At 45.0% G+C, this 17,401-nt stretch overlaps 1 protein-coding gene across 3 annotated transcripts in view; it reads right to left on the minus strand.

Moving 5' to 3' along the window:
* Nucleotides 1-585: 585 nt before the first annotated feature.
* LOC126547616 (cytochrome P450 4V2-like) overlaps nt 586-17,401 on the minus strand; it is a 54,932-nt gene continuing 38,116 nt past the window's right edge. For 2 of the 3 annotated variants that reach the window (XM_055063330.1, XM_055063328.1), the window contains exons 7-11: nt 11,523-11,711; nt 9,208-9,381; nt 6,703-6,769; nt 5,162-5,341; nt 586-2,096 (exon numbers count right to left, since the gene is read on the minus strand). In XM_055063330.1, coding sequence (XP_054919305.1) covers nt 1,936-2,096; nt 5,162-5,341; nt 6,703-6,769; nt 9,208-9,381; nt 11,523-11,711 — 771 coding nt within the window. In that variant the 3' untranslated portion in view covers nt 586-1,935. The remainder of the gene's footprint in view (nt 2,097-5,161; nt 5,342-6,702; nt 6,770-9,207; nt 9,382-11,522; nt 11,712-17,401) is intronic. The other variant, XM_055063329.1, reaches the window with a different exon arrangement.

A 17,401-nucleotide genomic window follows, 5' to 3' on the forward strand; every position in this document is an offset into this window, starting at 1 on the left:
ATGGACGTGCCCAACGAAGAAACGTCCAGCCAGGAGAGTTCGACATGCTGGAGTTGAAGCGTCTGTGCAGAAGGATACGTGCGGAAGGATGAACACAGTAGTGATGGCTAAAAGTTACGAAACAGTCCAGCAGCCTAAGTGACTTAAATTGTTCCTCTGCTTAATCGCAACAGGTGCATCCAGTTACAGCTCTCAACTTTCACTGCGTTACGCAGGGACGCGGGTTTTCTTTTATTGAGTCACATACTATACATTTATCAGTTCCACTTGAGCATCTTCAGCATAACTGCGATTGCGAACATAACACTTCTATGAATTAAATTAAATTAAATGATGGTGTTTTACGTGCCAAAACCACTTTCTGATTATGAGGCACGCCATAGTGGAGGATTCCGGAAATTTCGACCACCTGGGGTTCTTTACCGTGCACATAAATCTAAGTACACGGGTGTTTTCGCATTTCGCGCCCATCGAAATGCAACTGCCGTGGCCGGGATTTGATCACGCGACCTCGTGCTCAGCAGCCCAACACCATAGCCACTGAGCAACCACGGTGGTTCACTTCTATGAACGGATTACACTCAAGTGTCTTACTATAATGACGATTATTAATCTTTAAATTTATTATTCTGAAAATGACGAGTGAGACAAGAAGTGTCTCAGAATGTATAGACGGAGCTTGTTATGACAGAGGGTTTACTCGCAAATTTGATTACTTCCGGTAACTGTCTACTCATCAACAACAGCTGCATTTACAAAATAGTACAAGTAAACTGCGCTTTTCTTTCACTGTGTTTTGCTTTTCGTGTTCTGACTACGAATCTAGACTGTTTTCGTAACGCTTGTTGCGAGTGGACGCTCGTATGACGCCGATTCAGCGCGATGTTTATTGCATAGCAGGTACACTGGAGTTAGGTGATACTCTGTTCTTTCACTATTTTTCCTTACTGTTTCTTTTAAGGCAATGCCTTTATTAGCGAGTTACCCTCACTTTCACGTGTCAGGTATGTGTTTCTAGTCTCTTTCGTGGGCCGCTCACGGAGATTGTGCACTATAAAAATGTAGGCGAGTCCCAAAGGAATAGCGCAATCTCAAAATGTGGCCCTTTCCCGTCGGTATGTGCTGTCTAAAAATGGACGCCAATCCCGCAGACAGTGAAGCAAAATATTTAAGCAATCCGACACTCCTGCTACTCTCATGGCGAGATAGACTTACTCGCGAAGAAGCAACGCTGTTGTACAACATCAGAGCAGAGCCCGCGTACACCCCCGCTTGGTTATTCAAGACTGGACGATGCGCTACCCCGCTCTGCGCCTTCTGTGGTGACATCGGCGACATCGAACATTTCATTTGGCTATGCCCGCAATTCGACACAGAAAGAAAAGCACTGGTTGACAGCCTGCAAAATAACGGTCCTTCGCACAGGACCTTTGAAGGCGTCGTTTTCCTCGGAGGGCCTTCGGCAATCAGGAAGAGCGTACAACGTCTGTTGATTGCCTTCATGCGATACACGGGGCTCGTCGACACCTGATGATACACTTAGTGACACACATAGGAGGCAGAGACGGAATAATTGCCGGCTATGTATGCCAGGCTAACCCCGCCTGCTGCACCACCACCACCACCACCACTACCACCACCGCTTCATTCTCACAACCAACTAGCTCAGGACGGCATTGTCTTTCGCCGACGTCAACTACAGGTTGAACCACGTTCCCACTGTTTTTTTGCTTTCGATTTATTTTTTAACACATTCTTTATTCACTGGAGTTTTTTTTTATTGTTGGGTTTGCCGGCTGGCTCTTCGGTAGCTCATTTTGCCACTTGTTCATCATTTTTTAAACATCGATAGCTGATGCATTTCAGTGTATATAGGTTTTCCCCCAAAATAAACAGTCTATCATTTTGTCAAAGTTGCCTAAAGTTTATTCATGTTTAGTAGCGCTTGTGGAACAACACAGGCAGTCCTCCTTTGGCTTTAAGGACAATATCGAACGTCATCTCCACCTCTTGTAGTGGGCGCGTGGATTCGACAGTAAACTGGGACAATATCTTGGCAAGCACAACCTTGATCTCCATCATAACGAACTTTTGACCTGCAAGAGGTAAAAGACGCCTTCAGAGCATTTAGAGATAGGGGATCAAACGCAATACCTCTCGTGTTCTTAAGTTTAGGTTCCCGTTGCAAAGCTTCAGGCTCTTGAAGTCCTCTATTAAAATATATCTCTATTTCTCTCTCTGGGGACACACACGGAGGCCAGGGGTGCGATCTTCTACGCGTTCCAAAATAGAACGGAGGTGGTCCGTTCCACCGAGCCACACATGATTGGTCAAGTTAAACCGTGACGAATGCCATGACGTAAATTGTGGCGTGATATCTGCTGTCAATCATTCCGTGTCGTCGGCTATCGGATGAATGCAATGGAACGGACCGCCTCTTTCGCGACGTAAAGAACGGACCGCCTCCGTTCTATTTTGGAATGCGTACAAGATCGCACCCCTGGCAGCCGTCACTACGGGACATTAGACACCATCAGTTGACGTCTTCCCCTCTCCTTCCGTCACCTTTCTCCTGCCTTGAATTTTAGTAACCCTACAACACAAGCCAAAATATGAACATCGCCGACAAGGAGTGATTGTGTAACTGTTTAATTGAAAAACTCAGCGCCTGTGAAGAAGGATGACTCTGTGAAGAAGGATGACCAGCGAAGCTACGTATGTGGGCCCCTTAATGGCGAACTGCACCTCCGCCGCAGGTCGGCTCGGTATTGCACTATCTTCGGGATCGGCTCACGTATGGGCAGTTCTTAACGCCTGCTTCACCTCACCCGCAGGTCGGCCCGGCATTTCACTATCTTCGGGTTCGGCCCACGTATGGGGTGTGCTTAACGCCTGCTTCACCTCCGCCGCCGGTCGGCGCGGCATTGCGCAATCTTCGGGATCGGCCCAGGTATGGGGAGTTTTTTGCTTACAACAACGACACGAAAATTTGCTTGGGCGGCAAAGGTATACAGCTTCGCTGTAATTATGTTTGATACGGCGACACAATACTGGTGCTGGAAACACCGGAAATATTCCTTTATTCACAGACTATTTGTATTAAGGCGAAGCTGGCTATGCCTCGCTGATTCGTCCGTGAGCCCCCAGAAAGCACCGCAGGATAGCCAACTTACACATCTGCGCAGAACACTGCCCACGCCATACTGCCCAGACGAACTGTATTCAACCGAAGCTTGTATTACCTCACTCATGTCGGCCTCTATGTTGCTGTACGAAAGAAAGCCGCGCGTAAGTAAAAGTCGCTTTGCGGGTTACGACACCACCACGCTGATTCAGCCGCTGTCTATTCGTCATCCGCGCCCCTTAAAGTTTTAAAGCAGGGTTTTTTATGCATAAAGAAGCAGACGCAGCGCATGGTGCTAACCAATCACAGGCGTCCCCTCTCTTCGGAGGAGGATGACGGAAAGGGTGTTCTCGCGTGTTCGCTTGCCTCGCGCCCGGCGTTTTTCGCCAGTTCAGGCCCGGCAGTCACTTGATGAGGCCGCGTTTGGTTCGTTCTGTCGAAGAGCAGACTGCCTTGAAGGAACGCCAGCAGGAGCGGACCACGCGTGGTGCGTTCGGCTGAAGAACAGGCGGCGTTTCTTGAATGCCGCAGGGAACTCGCTCGAGAAAGGGCTCGTCGTCGACGTGCCGACCTCGCCGTGAGGGAGCGCGAAGCTAAGGCGTTACGACAACGAAGAGCCGCGGATCCCTATCTTCGCTTGCGCCCCTGTTCCCGGTAGGGAAAGGGTTATCATTTAGTTAGTTACCTATATAGTCTAATTACGTGAATTGACATTACTCACGTAAGTGACACTATAGCAAATTTGAAATTATCGACTGTCAACTCTCAAGACAAATCCACTAAACAAGTTCCTTGATATGTTTCCGAAATTCGTCCCGAAATACATTGGTGTTCCAGGCAGCATTGTCCCACACTGTGTATAAAACGAAGGTTCCTATGAAATTAATGCCTGGAAGGCCAATGAATTGCGCCGTACACTTAAGGCACTGCTATTTCAGAACTCGTTCATTCGCTCCAGCGTAGGTATTAAGTGGACGCACCTTCTGCACTGAGCGCCTTCAGTATTAAAGCTGCAGTATTTTTGTAAATTAATTGCAAGTTACTTCATTCGAATTCGAAAGTTAATCGGTCATTACTGCATAACTTCTGCGTCCGTATTCAAAAAAGCTTTTCGTTGGTACATGTTGTTTGCCGATGTCCAACCGCCTTCGCTAGGCCCGACATTACGACTGACTGGAGCCTCTTACGCACAGTTTTCACATATCAACTTTCTGTGAATATAGGTCATGATGTCAACAAGCAGGAATTTTGTGTCACCGAAACAATATGTCCTTGATACCTAACGCACTATCTTAACTAAGCATTTAAAATATTCGCTCAAATGCCGTTTACAAGAAGGAAGAAGGAAGTTTTAAATCAGCTGCAAGAAGTTTAGCTACATCTATGCACTGCCTATTATACAAGCTAGATGACCGTCATGCTGCCGCTGCGCGTGGACATTAGCGCCAGGCTTAGCTTAACTAATCATCACTGCATACAATGTATGAAAAAACCGATATTTACAGCCCCGTGTGAGATGCGTAAGTTGTAGTTCCGGTCCAACTAGCTAGCGAGGATTGGCAACCGCGGTGTTGACTGCTGATCCCACATTCAAGTATACATTGAATATAAAATTATGCGCATCTTACGCACTGTGGGAAACAAACGCAAGTGAAGCTGTTAAGAGCCGAGAAGACAAAACGGCGCAGCAAAATATAAGGCCTGATTTACGCAACCATCATCCGTCCCACCCCGTTCCGTCAGGTTTCATACCCTGTTACGCGTTCCTGCTTTGGAATTTTACTCAGCAATTGCATTTGAACGTGCTTTGCACATTTTTTTTTCATAGCGATTACCGTAATCTTCACATTTATTAGTTAGAAGTCAAATTAGCTCCTGCATGTTGCATCGATTAGTGAAGCGCTGGAAAATTGTAACGCTGCGCTCGCGGTTAGCATGATATTATGGCATAAACAGCAAATCCGAAGATCATTGCCTTAATTAAAGACCCTTATACATTACTAGCGTGAGGACCCTGGAGTGGGTCAGCTTGCTTACCTAAGCAATTCTTTGGCCCTGCAGAGAAGGGAACGTAGCTGAAGGGGTGGCGGTGGCTGTTTTCTTCCGACATGAACCTCTCCGGTACGTACTCTTCTGGTCTATCAAATTCGTTTGGATTTCGGTGCAGACTGTAGAAGTTGATAAAGCACGAAAGACCTTTCGGCAAGATGCACCCATCTGAAGAGAACAAAGTTTTAATGCAGTTTCAACTTCCAAATTGTCAATTCCCATGTCCTTTTATGCGTTTCTTTTAATCACCCGATTCATGGCCAATACCCCACTGTGGCTATGCGCCGTGACAACTCAGTTCAAAAACAATAGCGCAGGACACTTTTAACCGGTAACACTGATACCTCAAATTGGGGACACGCTAAATGAACTATCCAGAGGATGATGTATGTATCGCATTCATCACAGCCTTTGACACTACGATGTCGCTTTTGGCAGACAACACTGTAAAGAGATTTTGTAAGGGTGCTCTAAATCATTTTCTCAGAAGAAAAATATATATGAGCTGCACAATGCATTGCAATTATACCACTCGTTCTTAAACAACTTTTTTTTTTGTTAAGGTCAGGGAGTGCGTGTGTCCCATCAAAGCCATCATAAAAAAAAAAAAGCTTGGGCGTCTTTACCGTTCCCAACTTTTAATATTTACGCAACGGATATTTCGTCTTGTTCTTTTCCAGTATTCCTAATGCGAGGTTTATATGATTGATTTATTTGTTTGAAAACGGGAGTACTGGCAACTATTAGGTTACTGGCTTCTCCACAAGACATAGGCTGTTTAATGATTAACAAATGAGAACATCAGGAGACATCGTAACCTTTCGACAATAAAGCACTTTTCGCTTAATTAGAGATATCTTTAATTACGCTAATACGACCGCACAATGTCTAAAACTAGAATAGGTAGTCCGCTGCTCGTGAGTCAATAAAAAATAAATAGTGCAGTCATATTTCCGCAGGCGAAGAGTAGGTAAGTAGCAGCCAAGTCAGTAGCATCTAATCGTCAGAAGGCTGTAGGTGTGCAGGCTACGCATGCCCGTGTTGTGTCTGATGTTCCCGGTATGCAAGTTAGAGGTGACCTAAATGACCAAGTACGGGAGTTATATTCATTTAGTGCAAAAGCTACTTAGTTTCCTATATTGTTCCAGAGGTCAACTTCACAAGGTTTTTCGTTCCTGGACACTCTGTAATTGACCGGCCGTCTTGACTGATCACAAGTTCGCTAACAATATTGCCCGGTACTCGTTCTTACGAACCCCTCCGGCGTTATAAATGCCTCGTACATAGAGCAGATGACACCATATTTGGAGCTGTGTCTTTCCCTAACTGATAATTAAGCTGTGATGAAAGATCAGGTAAGCCATGAGGCGAAATTAGGCATCAGCTTTAGAATGCCCTGCTCATTCTTCAAACATTTAGCACCCCTCAGGTACACTCTTCAGGTTAGTTGGAATCATTCACCCAGAAGAAACGGCTGCATACATCGATGTTTCAAAGTCAAGAAGCATTGTGATCAGCACGTTGCTCACCGAGTGTCAACTCTTGGTCAAGGATCTTTCCGATGTAGGGAAATGGAGGAAACAGGCGCAAGGTCTCCTGAAAATGAATACAAGCAAGCTTCATAATCGCCGTCTAAGAGATTCAGAGTACAAGACTGTCTTTTTAAAGCGCCCTAAACCCGCAAATTCGTGAACTGTAAGATTCAGAGCCCCCAAATAATTTCATAGCATTATTTTCCGACGTGTCATACTGCCGTTATTCAAAATGTTGCTCAGACACCTAAAACAACAGCACGAAGTACAAACTTCAAGTTCCGCGTAAATAGGGAGGATTTTTCGTGTAAGGCGTTGCGGAACGATGACGTAATTGCTTTAAATGTAACGGTGTAAATAATTACTGCACCCTCGTTTTTCCCCATTTTTGTTCGTCATATGCGAGACTCTCAGTTTGTTTCTTTGTTGTTTTCGGTGAACTAAACAAGGCACCTTGTTCGTATTGGAAAAAAATTAGGGGCACAGTATGGGTAATGTGTAGGCAGCGTTCCAAGTAGCTGGGTTAAGTGTGCCTTTTTACAAGAGATTACGTATGCAAGTGGTCCAGAGCGCTATTAGTGTGGTTTACGACCAGCTCAATGCTTACACCGCTGCCCTAGCATAATTACAATTACAGACGAGGTAAAATTTTGCGAACATTGGGGGAATATTATGCCAAGTTTGTGTGCGATGTTAAGTGCGTGTTGATTAAACGCAGCTTTTGCAAGTTTCTTTTTGTATATATATTTTTAATCTTAAGCGAGCATTCGGAATTGTCGAGCTGTCGTTATGAGCTAGGTTTCCAAAATTTTCAAAAGAACTCTGCATTTGACAAACTTTATACTTAAAAGAAATGGTCGCAGCTTAAGGGCAATGTTTTGCGATGTTTTAACATTTCTGGCTTATTTAGAAGCGTTACTAATAATGATTAACCGCCGTGTTTTGTGGGCTTTTTATGCGTAATACGCACATGTATGTTGGGTTCGCCTGGTGTACTCAGTGAGCTAAACGAGGCAGCTTCCTTATGTTTCGTAATAGTCAGGCCGAGGTAATTGGTGATGTGTAGGCAAAGTTCAACATGGGTGGGTAATTAGGGATGGGGTAATAAATTACGTATGCAAGCACTCTAGAGCGGCATGAGTGTGTCTAACGAACGGGGCAGAATTCAGCCCGTTGCATTGGTTGAACTACAAATGCCAGGGAGATGAAATTCAGCAAAAATTCGAGGAACGCTATAAGAAAAATCTCTGTGCGAAGGTAAATGTGTTGGTCCAAACGCATCTTTTGTAATGAAAATATCTTCATGAAGTTTTAGAATGTGTGACATGGTCGCTGTCAGCGGCTTTCCGTTGTCCCAACATAGCTGTAGGTTACAACATGTTTATATTTCGTGGAAATCGGAGGAGTGATCATGCTGAGTGTGATGTGTGAGAAATTCTTTACGTTCCTGATCTGGTCAGAAGTTTTGCTAATAATTACGGAGACCTCGATCGTCCACGTCTCCCCTACAATAAGTGTTCGAAGGCCTTACATCGCAGGTATTCAGGGAAAACACGGGGAACGCGGGAGATGGAAATTCAAGACGATGAGCAAAACGAAAACAAGGCAAAAGCGGGAGCCAACGTTTCGACAAGTGAACTTGTCTTTTTCAAGGTGACATATGCTCTCCTCGGCACAGTGTATATAGGTACGGTTCTTTAAAGGGGAGAGATGGTAAGGCGGGCGGGCGACGCAACTACCGAGGGTGTGCTAGCGGTGATCGATGGTGTAGAATTGAAAAGAACGACACACACCTTTCTTTTCAATTCTACACCCTCGCCGATAACGTTGCCTCGTCCGCTCGCATTACCCCCTCCCCCCTTTAGGAGAAGCCTACTTATACAGGGTGTTTCAGGGAACCCTTTCAAAAATTCCTAAAGGTTGCCTGTGGCAGATATATAGCGCAATTCTAGTTCATAAGGTGGTCTACTCGAAGCGGCGCACACTACTTGCACGAAAAATTTAAATACGTAACCGACGCATTAAGAAAAATTTAATAATTAATATTTTATCTAATTACATTATGGCCCACATTGCAATTTACAAATTCTAGCCATGGTGTTCGCAAGGTGGATTCACTTGGAGCGAATTCTCAGGATGACACCAGTTTCGAGATATAAATTCCCGAACTTTACGGAGAAATGCATTGGCGTTCCAGTTGCTTCCGTACTTTAATGCATAAAACGATGTTTTGTTAAGAAAGTAACTGGAACACCGCGTCGCCTGAAAGCGGACGGCGATACAGAGACAAAAAAAAAAAAGAACGACGCAAGACAAGCGTCCAACAAACAAGCGCTGCAGTCATATGAACTTTAACCTACTGGCCCCAAGTTTGCACTTGACTGCACTCCAGTGCTTGACTGTTTAACAGGCAACAGAAAGAACCAGTTTGACAGACTATCTAAAATACCTAATATGTTCTACAATTGTGACTGTGAATGAAAAGGGAAAGCGACATCCTACTTTTATGCAGCACTCCATGTACTGTAGACGTTTCAGATCTTCCTGTGTGCATTCCGTGTTTGCACGGTCTCCGAAAACGAAGTCCAATTCTTCGTGCACCTTCCTTTGTATGTCCGCATGCAGCCCCAGGATATAGAGGCTCCAGCTGATCGCACACGAGCTAGAATCACTGCCCTGCAATAATTGTTTAGTACAAGCGATATCAGGGTCGGTCTGCCAAAACTATGACTACATTTTTCAGAGCAGAACGCAACGACGCCTTTTACAGGGAATGGTGCCTCCCTCAAAAAACAGGAGAGAAAAAAAAACCTACTGGTCTCCATCCATAACTAGTTTACCCGACTATTTTACTACTGCTTACAACTAGCGATTATACAGCACGCTTCATATGAGATCGCATACCAACTGCTTTTAAACCGAGTCAATACATTTATAAAACAGTCTCGCCAGCGTACTCTGTTTGAGGATTTCCAGTAATTTTACGGAAATTTACGTTATCTAAGGCAAAATTTTATCACGAAAAATATTAAGAAGTCTGTATGCAAAGAAGTGTCTGTTATGCAACCTAACAAGTGGCTAACGAGTACCTAGTAACAAGAGCCTAATAACATAGCAAAGGACATCGTTACTCTGCCACAGAATAATAGTAGAAACAGTTTTATTATTTGCATAGCCAATATTATGAGCTTAAATGTGTGCTTAAGTTGAGACGCAAGACAGGCATGAACAGCTCTTCCATCTGTACAGTAAATACGGCTATGATATATGAAGGATACAACATTCTAAATTAAACAAGGCTCTGGTCAAACGCCGTTTTCATTTCTTCCTTATTCCGAACTAGGCAAAAAAAAAAAAAAAAGCATCACCGCCCCTTTCAGTCTGTGAAGATGGTCGAACAGCGAAGCTGTGTTAGTTACATCGAGTGTTACACCATGCAAGTCAAACTTCGCAAGCAGTCTATATTGCAAATCTTTTGTTTCAGCATTCTTTCACCTCCCGGCGCTGCCATGGGTTTCCGCTAAGGTGCCTCGATGTAGCGCGCCGGCGGCGCGCTACATCGAGGCATTTTAGTTTTGGGTATCGGCCTCCCAGCCCTGCCGTTTAAACTCGGCATCTCTGGCGCGCAGCTCAGGGTCGGCCCTACGACGACGAACCCGTTCACGAGCCAACTCTCGCTTACGCTCGCGGTAGGCAGCTTCTTCCTCAGGAGTACGCACTACTCGTGGTCTTTCCATATATAGTTGCAGCTGGGGTGGAATGTGCGTAGCCACTACCCAAAGCTCTGTATATTGGGCGCAAGGGCCACCACAGGAGGTGCGCGCGCTGCTATCGTTTTGACGATTGGTTGGATTGGTTTGACGACTGACGTGGCTGCTGGCATTTCCTGCCGGCGCAAGAAGTGCCGGCAGCCACGCGCTCCTAGTTTCGCGTTTCGATCGCTGGCCACTGTTCGTTGGCCGCAAACCGCCAGCATAAATTTGTTTCTTTCGCAACGTGGTGGAATCAGTCGTCGATAAATTCGATCCCAGTCTGGCTCGATCGTCGAAAATGCACCGTGTGACAACCGCATAAGATTCGCGTAAAAGATAGCATTCTCACAGGGGGAAAGGGGTCACACCAACCCCTTTCACCCTGTTGAGCTCTTCCTTTTCTCTCCTGCTAAGTCACGTGGCCCCTTTTTAGCGAAGTCCGACAACGACGGCACAGAGTCCATATAAACAACTTCGCTGTAAAATAAACCCCGTTTAGCACTCCATATAACGTGCATTTCGTAAAAAGATAGTGAGAACCCATGCTGCATTATTATATTTCGAAAATGATAGCAAAGCATAAGCGACCGCTACACTAGTGAGATTTAATAATCCTCGTCTCATTGAATATAGCCGATTCCGCCACATTTTTCGCAGCATCTCTGCAGTACTTTGCAGTACTTCAACTGCTTAAACATACAACGTTCGCGCGAGCGTATCGGTGGATTCTCGTATCGGCTGTGCTAGCACACGACCATTTCGGTCTGTTCGTGCGTGCGAGCGCGTGCCACTGGTACATATTTGACGTTGTATGTATACTTCAATCGCTTTGAGCAACGTAGCATCGTAGTGTGTCATCTAGAACGTAGGTCGTCATCTGATGCGCTTGTTTGCGTCTTCAATTATTTTTACGGCAATATCTTATTCGGGTATACCTACAAGTGGCCTTAAACAGCGAATACAACTTTAGATATCACTTATAGTGTCCTGCATGGTCAATGCGAGAGACTAAGAGACTACTAAACGCAATGGCGCAAGGCGAGGATGAGAAGTGGACTAGCTCACTGCAAACATCATGAAGTCCGCATCTTTTCTGACGTCTTCCAGCCTATACGAAGAAGGTTCCTTCATGTGTGCCAACAGGAGGCTGTCCATGAACAACGAGCCGCTGCCGTCTCGATTCTTCTGAAGAGCTTCGCCGTCGGCGGTATGATTTGAGAGCTTCTGCAGTTCGTCCTTCCGTCTGTTCATTACCTTGAAAACAAGAACGCACATGTTGTCAAAGTAGTGCTTGTTTTTCTTTTTTCTTTCCTAAATTAAGGTAGCATTCCTTGATATACGTTCACGTCAGTAACTGAGCAGCACAAAGGCTGACCAGGACCTATAAACGGAAGGACGACGCCCTGTTTTTGTCATAGTCAGGCTAATTATAGCGCATTAGCAACGAGGACAAACAAGTTGACACACATAATAGCAATACTTGTTTACAACGTAGGGCGTCATTCGATGCGCTTGTTTGCTTCAATTATTTTTACGGCAATATCTTATTCGAGTATACCTACAAAGGGTCTTAAACAGCGAAAGCAACTTTACATATCATTTATAGTGTCCTGCATGGTCAATGCGAGAGACTCCACTTGCTTGTGCTCGTTGTCTGAATACGCTTAAACAATCCCAAGTATGTCTTACCAACAAGGCCGAACATCGACGCTTGTAAATTCTGTTTTTCACCCGGCCGTGGCGGCCGCATAGCGATGGGGGCGCAATCCAAAAACGCCAGTGTCCCGTGCATGGGGGACACGTTTAGGATCCCCAGGCGATCAAAATTAATCCGAAGTGCCCCACTACGGCGTGCCTCACGATCAAATGCTGAAAGCTGACCAGTCGCTATTTCGATACGAGTGCTGAAATAAAGCGCAAATCGCAGAAAGTGCTCGGCCTGTAGGAAAGAAGACTTCTGGGACATATTCTACAAGTACCCCTTGTACATTCTATTGCATATTGCCTTGAACCTTTCTTTCAAATTTATTTCGGAATAGATTACTCAACATATTCATCCCGAATATGAAGTCATATGCTTGTGCAACTGTAGGGAAGTGGTCTACTCATATTCTTATCATTCATTTTCGAGAAATCCGTCACTGAATTGATCTAGACCTCTGTGCTGTCACAGACGGCGGGAAGCAACCTTGAAGTGTGTTTTGAATTCCTAGATTTTGCGTGACAATCTATGCTGCAGCAGCAGCAATGCAATTTACTACACCACGTTCCAATTTCATTTCTCCGTTAAGCCTATGAAATACAGTTTTTACCATGTCAAACATGAGCAGACGGTTACCTCTTCCATGTACATGGGGATGCAACGTTTGTCACCAAACCATGGTATATAAATAAAAAAAATTCCTTTCACGTTCGCAACTAACCAGTAGACAATAAAAATTAGCTTGAAAGCGATAATGCCCCATAGCTGTATTCGGGTCACAGGAGGATGTTCACAAGGCGGCAGGAAAACTGCAAGTGCTGTGTTCATGTACAATGGAACCATTTCCAAGGTGACAGTGTTTGCATGCACATAAATAAATCTCTCACCAGAGCAGGATTGGCCACCCTGGTGCAGTACTTGGCCACAACCTCCTATATGAACACAACAATCAAACCACGGCGGCGGTCAGACCTGCGACGCTGCAGAGGGTGCTAAGAATCCCTGGCTCCGGACAGGCCGCCATTGGAATATGAACCTGGCAACGTTTAACGCTAGAACGTTATCGAGTGAGGCGAGTCTAGCAGTGCTATTGGAGGAATTAGAGGGCAGTAAATGGGATATAATAGGGCTCAGTGAAGTTAGGAGGCCAAAAGAAGCATATACAGTGCTAAAAAGCGGGCACGTCCGGCGCTACCGGGGCTTAGCAAAGAGACGAGAACTAGGAGTCGGATTCCTGATTAATAAGAACATAGCTGGTAACATACAGAAATTCTATAGCATTAACGAGAGGGTGGCATGTCTTGTTGTGAAACTTAATAAGAGGTATAAAGTGAAGGTTGTACAGGTCTACGCCCCTACATCTAGTCATGATGACCAGGAAGTCGAAAGCTTCTATGAAGACGTGGAATCGGCGATGGGTAAAGTCAAAACAAAATACAGAATACTGATGGGCGATTTCAATGCCAAGGTAGGCAAGACGCAGGCCGGAGACAAGTCAGTGGGGGAATATGGCATAGGCTCTAGGAATAGCAGAGGAGAGTTATTAGTAGAGTTTGCAGAACAGAATAATATGCGGATAATGAATACCTTTTTCCGCAAGCGGGTTAGCCGAAAGTGGACGTGGAGGAGCCCGAATGGTGAGACTAGAAATGAAATCGACTTCATACTCTGCGCGAACCCTGGCATCATACAAGATGTAGACGTGCTCGGCAAGGTGCGCTGCAGTGACCATAGGATGGTAAGAACTCGAATTAGCCTTGACTTGAGGAGAGAACGGAAGAAACTGGTACATAAGAAGCCAATCAATGAGTTAGCGGTAAGAGGGAAACTAGAGGAATTCCGGATCAAGCTACAGAACAGGCATTCGGCTTTAACCCAGGAAGAGGACCATAGTGTTGAAGCAATGAACGACAATCTTATGGGCATCATTAAGCAGTGCGCAATAGAAGTCGGTGGTAACGCCGTTAAACAGGAAACCAGTAAGCTATCGCAGGAGACGAAAGATCTGATCAAGAAACGCCAATGTATGAAAGCCTCTAACCCTACAACTAGTATAGAACTAGCAGAACTTTCTAAGTTAATCAACAAGCGCAAGACAGCGGACATAAGGAACTATAACATGGATAGAATTGAACAGGCTCTCAGGAACGGAGGAAGCCTAAAAGCAGTAAAGAAGAAACTAGGAATAGGCAAGACTCAGATGTGTGCGTTAAGAGACAAAGCCGGCATTATCGTTACTAATATGGATGAGATAGTTCAAGTGGCTGAAGAGTTTTATAGAGATTTATACAGTACCAGTAACACCCACGACGATAAGGTGAGAGAGAATAGTCTAGAGGAACTTGAAATCCCACAAGTAACACCGGAAGAGGTAAAGAACGCCTTGGGAGCTATGCAAAGGGGGAAGGCAGCTGGGGAGGATCAGGTAACAGCAGATTTGCTGAAGGATGGTGGGAACACTGTCCTAGAAAGATTGGCCGCCCTATATACACAATGCCTCATGACCTCGAACGTACCGGAATCTTGGAAGAACGCTAACATAATCCTAATCCATAAGAAAGGGTACGCCAAAGACTTGAAAAATTATAGACCGATCAGCTTACTGTCCGTTGCCTACAAAGTATTTACTAAGGTAATCGCAAACAAAATCCGGAATACCTTAGACTTCTGTCAACCAAAGGACCAGGCAGGATTCCGTAAAGGCTACTCAACAATAGACCATATTCACACTATCAATCAGGTGATAGAGAAATGTGCGGAATATAACCAACCCTTATATATAGCCTTCATTGATTACGAAAAAGCATTTGATTCAGTCGAAACCTCAGCAGTCATGAAGGCACTACGGAATCAGGGTGTAGATGAGTCATATGTAAAGATACTGGAAGATATATCTAGCGGTTCCACAGCCACCGTAATCCTCCACAAAGAAAGCAACAAAATCCCAATAAAGAAAGGCGTCAGACAGGGAGATACGATATCTCCAATGCTATTCACAGCATGTTTACAGGAGGTATTCAGAGACCTGGAGTGGGAAGAATTCGGGATAAAAGTTGATGGAGAATACCTTAGCAACTTGCGATTCGCTGATGATATTGCCTTGCTTAGTAACTCAGGAGACCAATTGCAATGCATGCTCACTGACCTGGAGAGGCAAGGCCGAAGGGTGGGTCTGAAAATTAATCTACAGAAAACTAAAGTAATGTTTAACAGTCTCGGAAGAGAACAGCAGTTTACGATAGGTAGCGAGGCACTGGAAGTGGTAAGGGAATACATCTACTTAGGGCAGGTAGTGACCACGGATCCGGATCATGAGACTGAAATAACCAGAAGAATAAGAATGGGCTGGGGTGCGTTTGGCAGGCATTCTCAAATCATGAATAGCAGGTTGCCACTATCCCTCAAGAGGAAAGTGTATAACAGCTGTGTCTTACCAGTACTCACCTACGGGGCAGAAACCTGGAGGCTTACGAAAAGGGTTCTGCTGAAATTGAGGACGACGCAACGAGCTATGGAAAGAAGAATGATAAGTGTAACGTTAAGGGATAAGAAAAGAGCAGATTGGGTGAGGGAACAAACGCGGGTAAATGACATCTTAGTTGAAATCAAGAAAAAGAAATGGGCATGGGCCGGACATGTAATGAGGAGGGAAGATAACCGATGGTCATTAAGGGTTACGGACTGGATTCCAACGGAAGGGAAGCGTAGTAGGGGGCGGCAGAAAGTTAGGTGGGCGGATGACATTAAGACGTTTGCAGGGACAACATGGCCACAATTAGTACATGACCGGGGTAGTTGGAGAAGTATGGGAGAGGCCTTTGCCCTGCAGTGGGCGTAACTAGGCTGATGATGGTGATGATGATGAAATAATTTACTGCCTTCAATCGAGAGCCAGTCTCGAAACATTTTGATCGTCCCACCTTACTTGCAGTTGCGCGAATTGCGCATGCGCGCACCAGTCGCGCGTGTTGCAATAATGTTTGCGCCCTTGAGGGTGCTGCTTTGTCTCGTGGCTAACACACTTACCCTGAAAGGGTAGCATTGAATGCAGACAAATGAAGTTTCCTTTTTTGGCGAACTGTTGTGGCAAGCAAGCATGAGGATGCGAAAAGATCCAATACAAAAACGGGGGCCACAAAAGCTGCATGAATTATAGCTTCCACTGTGCAGCTTCGTAGCTTCCTACGATCAGACTTTCGCGTCGAATATTTCGGTGCGCACCAGGCGATCGAAACTAGCACAGTATTCAACTACGGCTTCTCTGATCGCACATGTAATTTGTGCTCGCTGTCACCTACAATAATATTTTTTACAGCCTTAACTGTAAGAGTGTTAGTCATGAGAATAACCAACACTCATGAATGTGCAAACGTGTTTACTGCGATATGTCTATGCAGCTTGCACTCCAGACACTTTGAATATTAATCGCATGGCATTCCTTTGAGGTGCTGTCCAGCCGGTGGTTGCTATTCCCAGCGTCACGTTATGCGTCGTCGGGGCTTTACGCCTGTTGGCGCAATAGTGACACTCGGTATGCGGACATAGGTTCACGTATCTTTAATTTATCCTTAATCACCGCACAAGTCCGCTTCTGCGAATTCAAAACAAGCGGGCTAAATTTCATATAATTTCATTCATGTCATGTGGTGTTATTGTCCTCTACATGCAAAGCGGCAAATATATATTCCACCGGCACTTCATAAATAGGCTCGAGAAATCTCCAGAATAAAAGTAAAAACTGGACGTGTTTGTGCATAGAACGTTCATGAAATAGCGCGTCATCGCAGCCTCGCTGACACTTCTCCTTTATTATCTTAAAAATGCAGCAGAAACCATTGTTGGATTAATGTCAAAATTAAGCGACAGCTTCCAGGTAGATTGTTTTAATGTGTGTATATATATATATATATATATATATATATATATATATATATATATATATATATATATATATATATATATTATAATACCGAGACCGATCAAGTTGTCCAGCGCTGTTTATTCCACCAAAGGCAACGCCCCCAGCTCACGCGCGAAGAAGTCGAAGAACAGTGAAGATGATGATGGCTATGTACAAATGAAAACGACGAAGTACGTTAATAGTGCTTACACTAACTTCCCCCCGTCATGGAAGCGGCCAGCCTGGCCGCAGATTAGAGATTATCTAAACGGGGAGTGAAGGGCTTCATCCGCGAGACGTGAACAATTTCAGCATTCCGGCGGCGCCGGTCAGTGACGGAGT

Source organism: Dermacentor andersoni, chromosome 1, assembly GCF_023375885.2.
Source record: "Dermacentor andersoni chromosome 1, qqDerAnde1_hic_scaffold, whole genome shotgun sequence".
NCBI lineage: Eukaryota > Metazoa > Arthropoda > Arachnida > Ixodida > Ixodidae > Dermacentor > Dermacentor andersoni.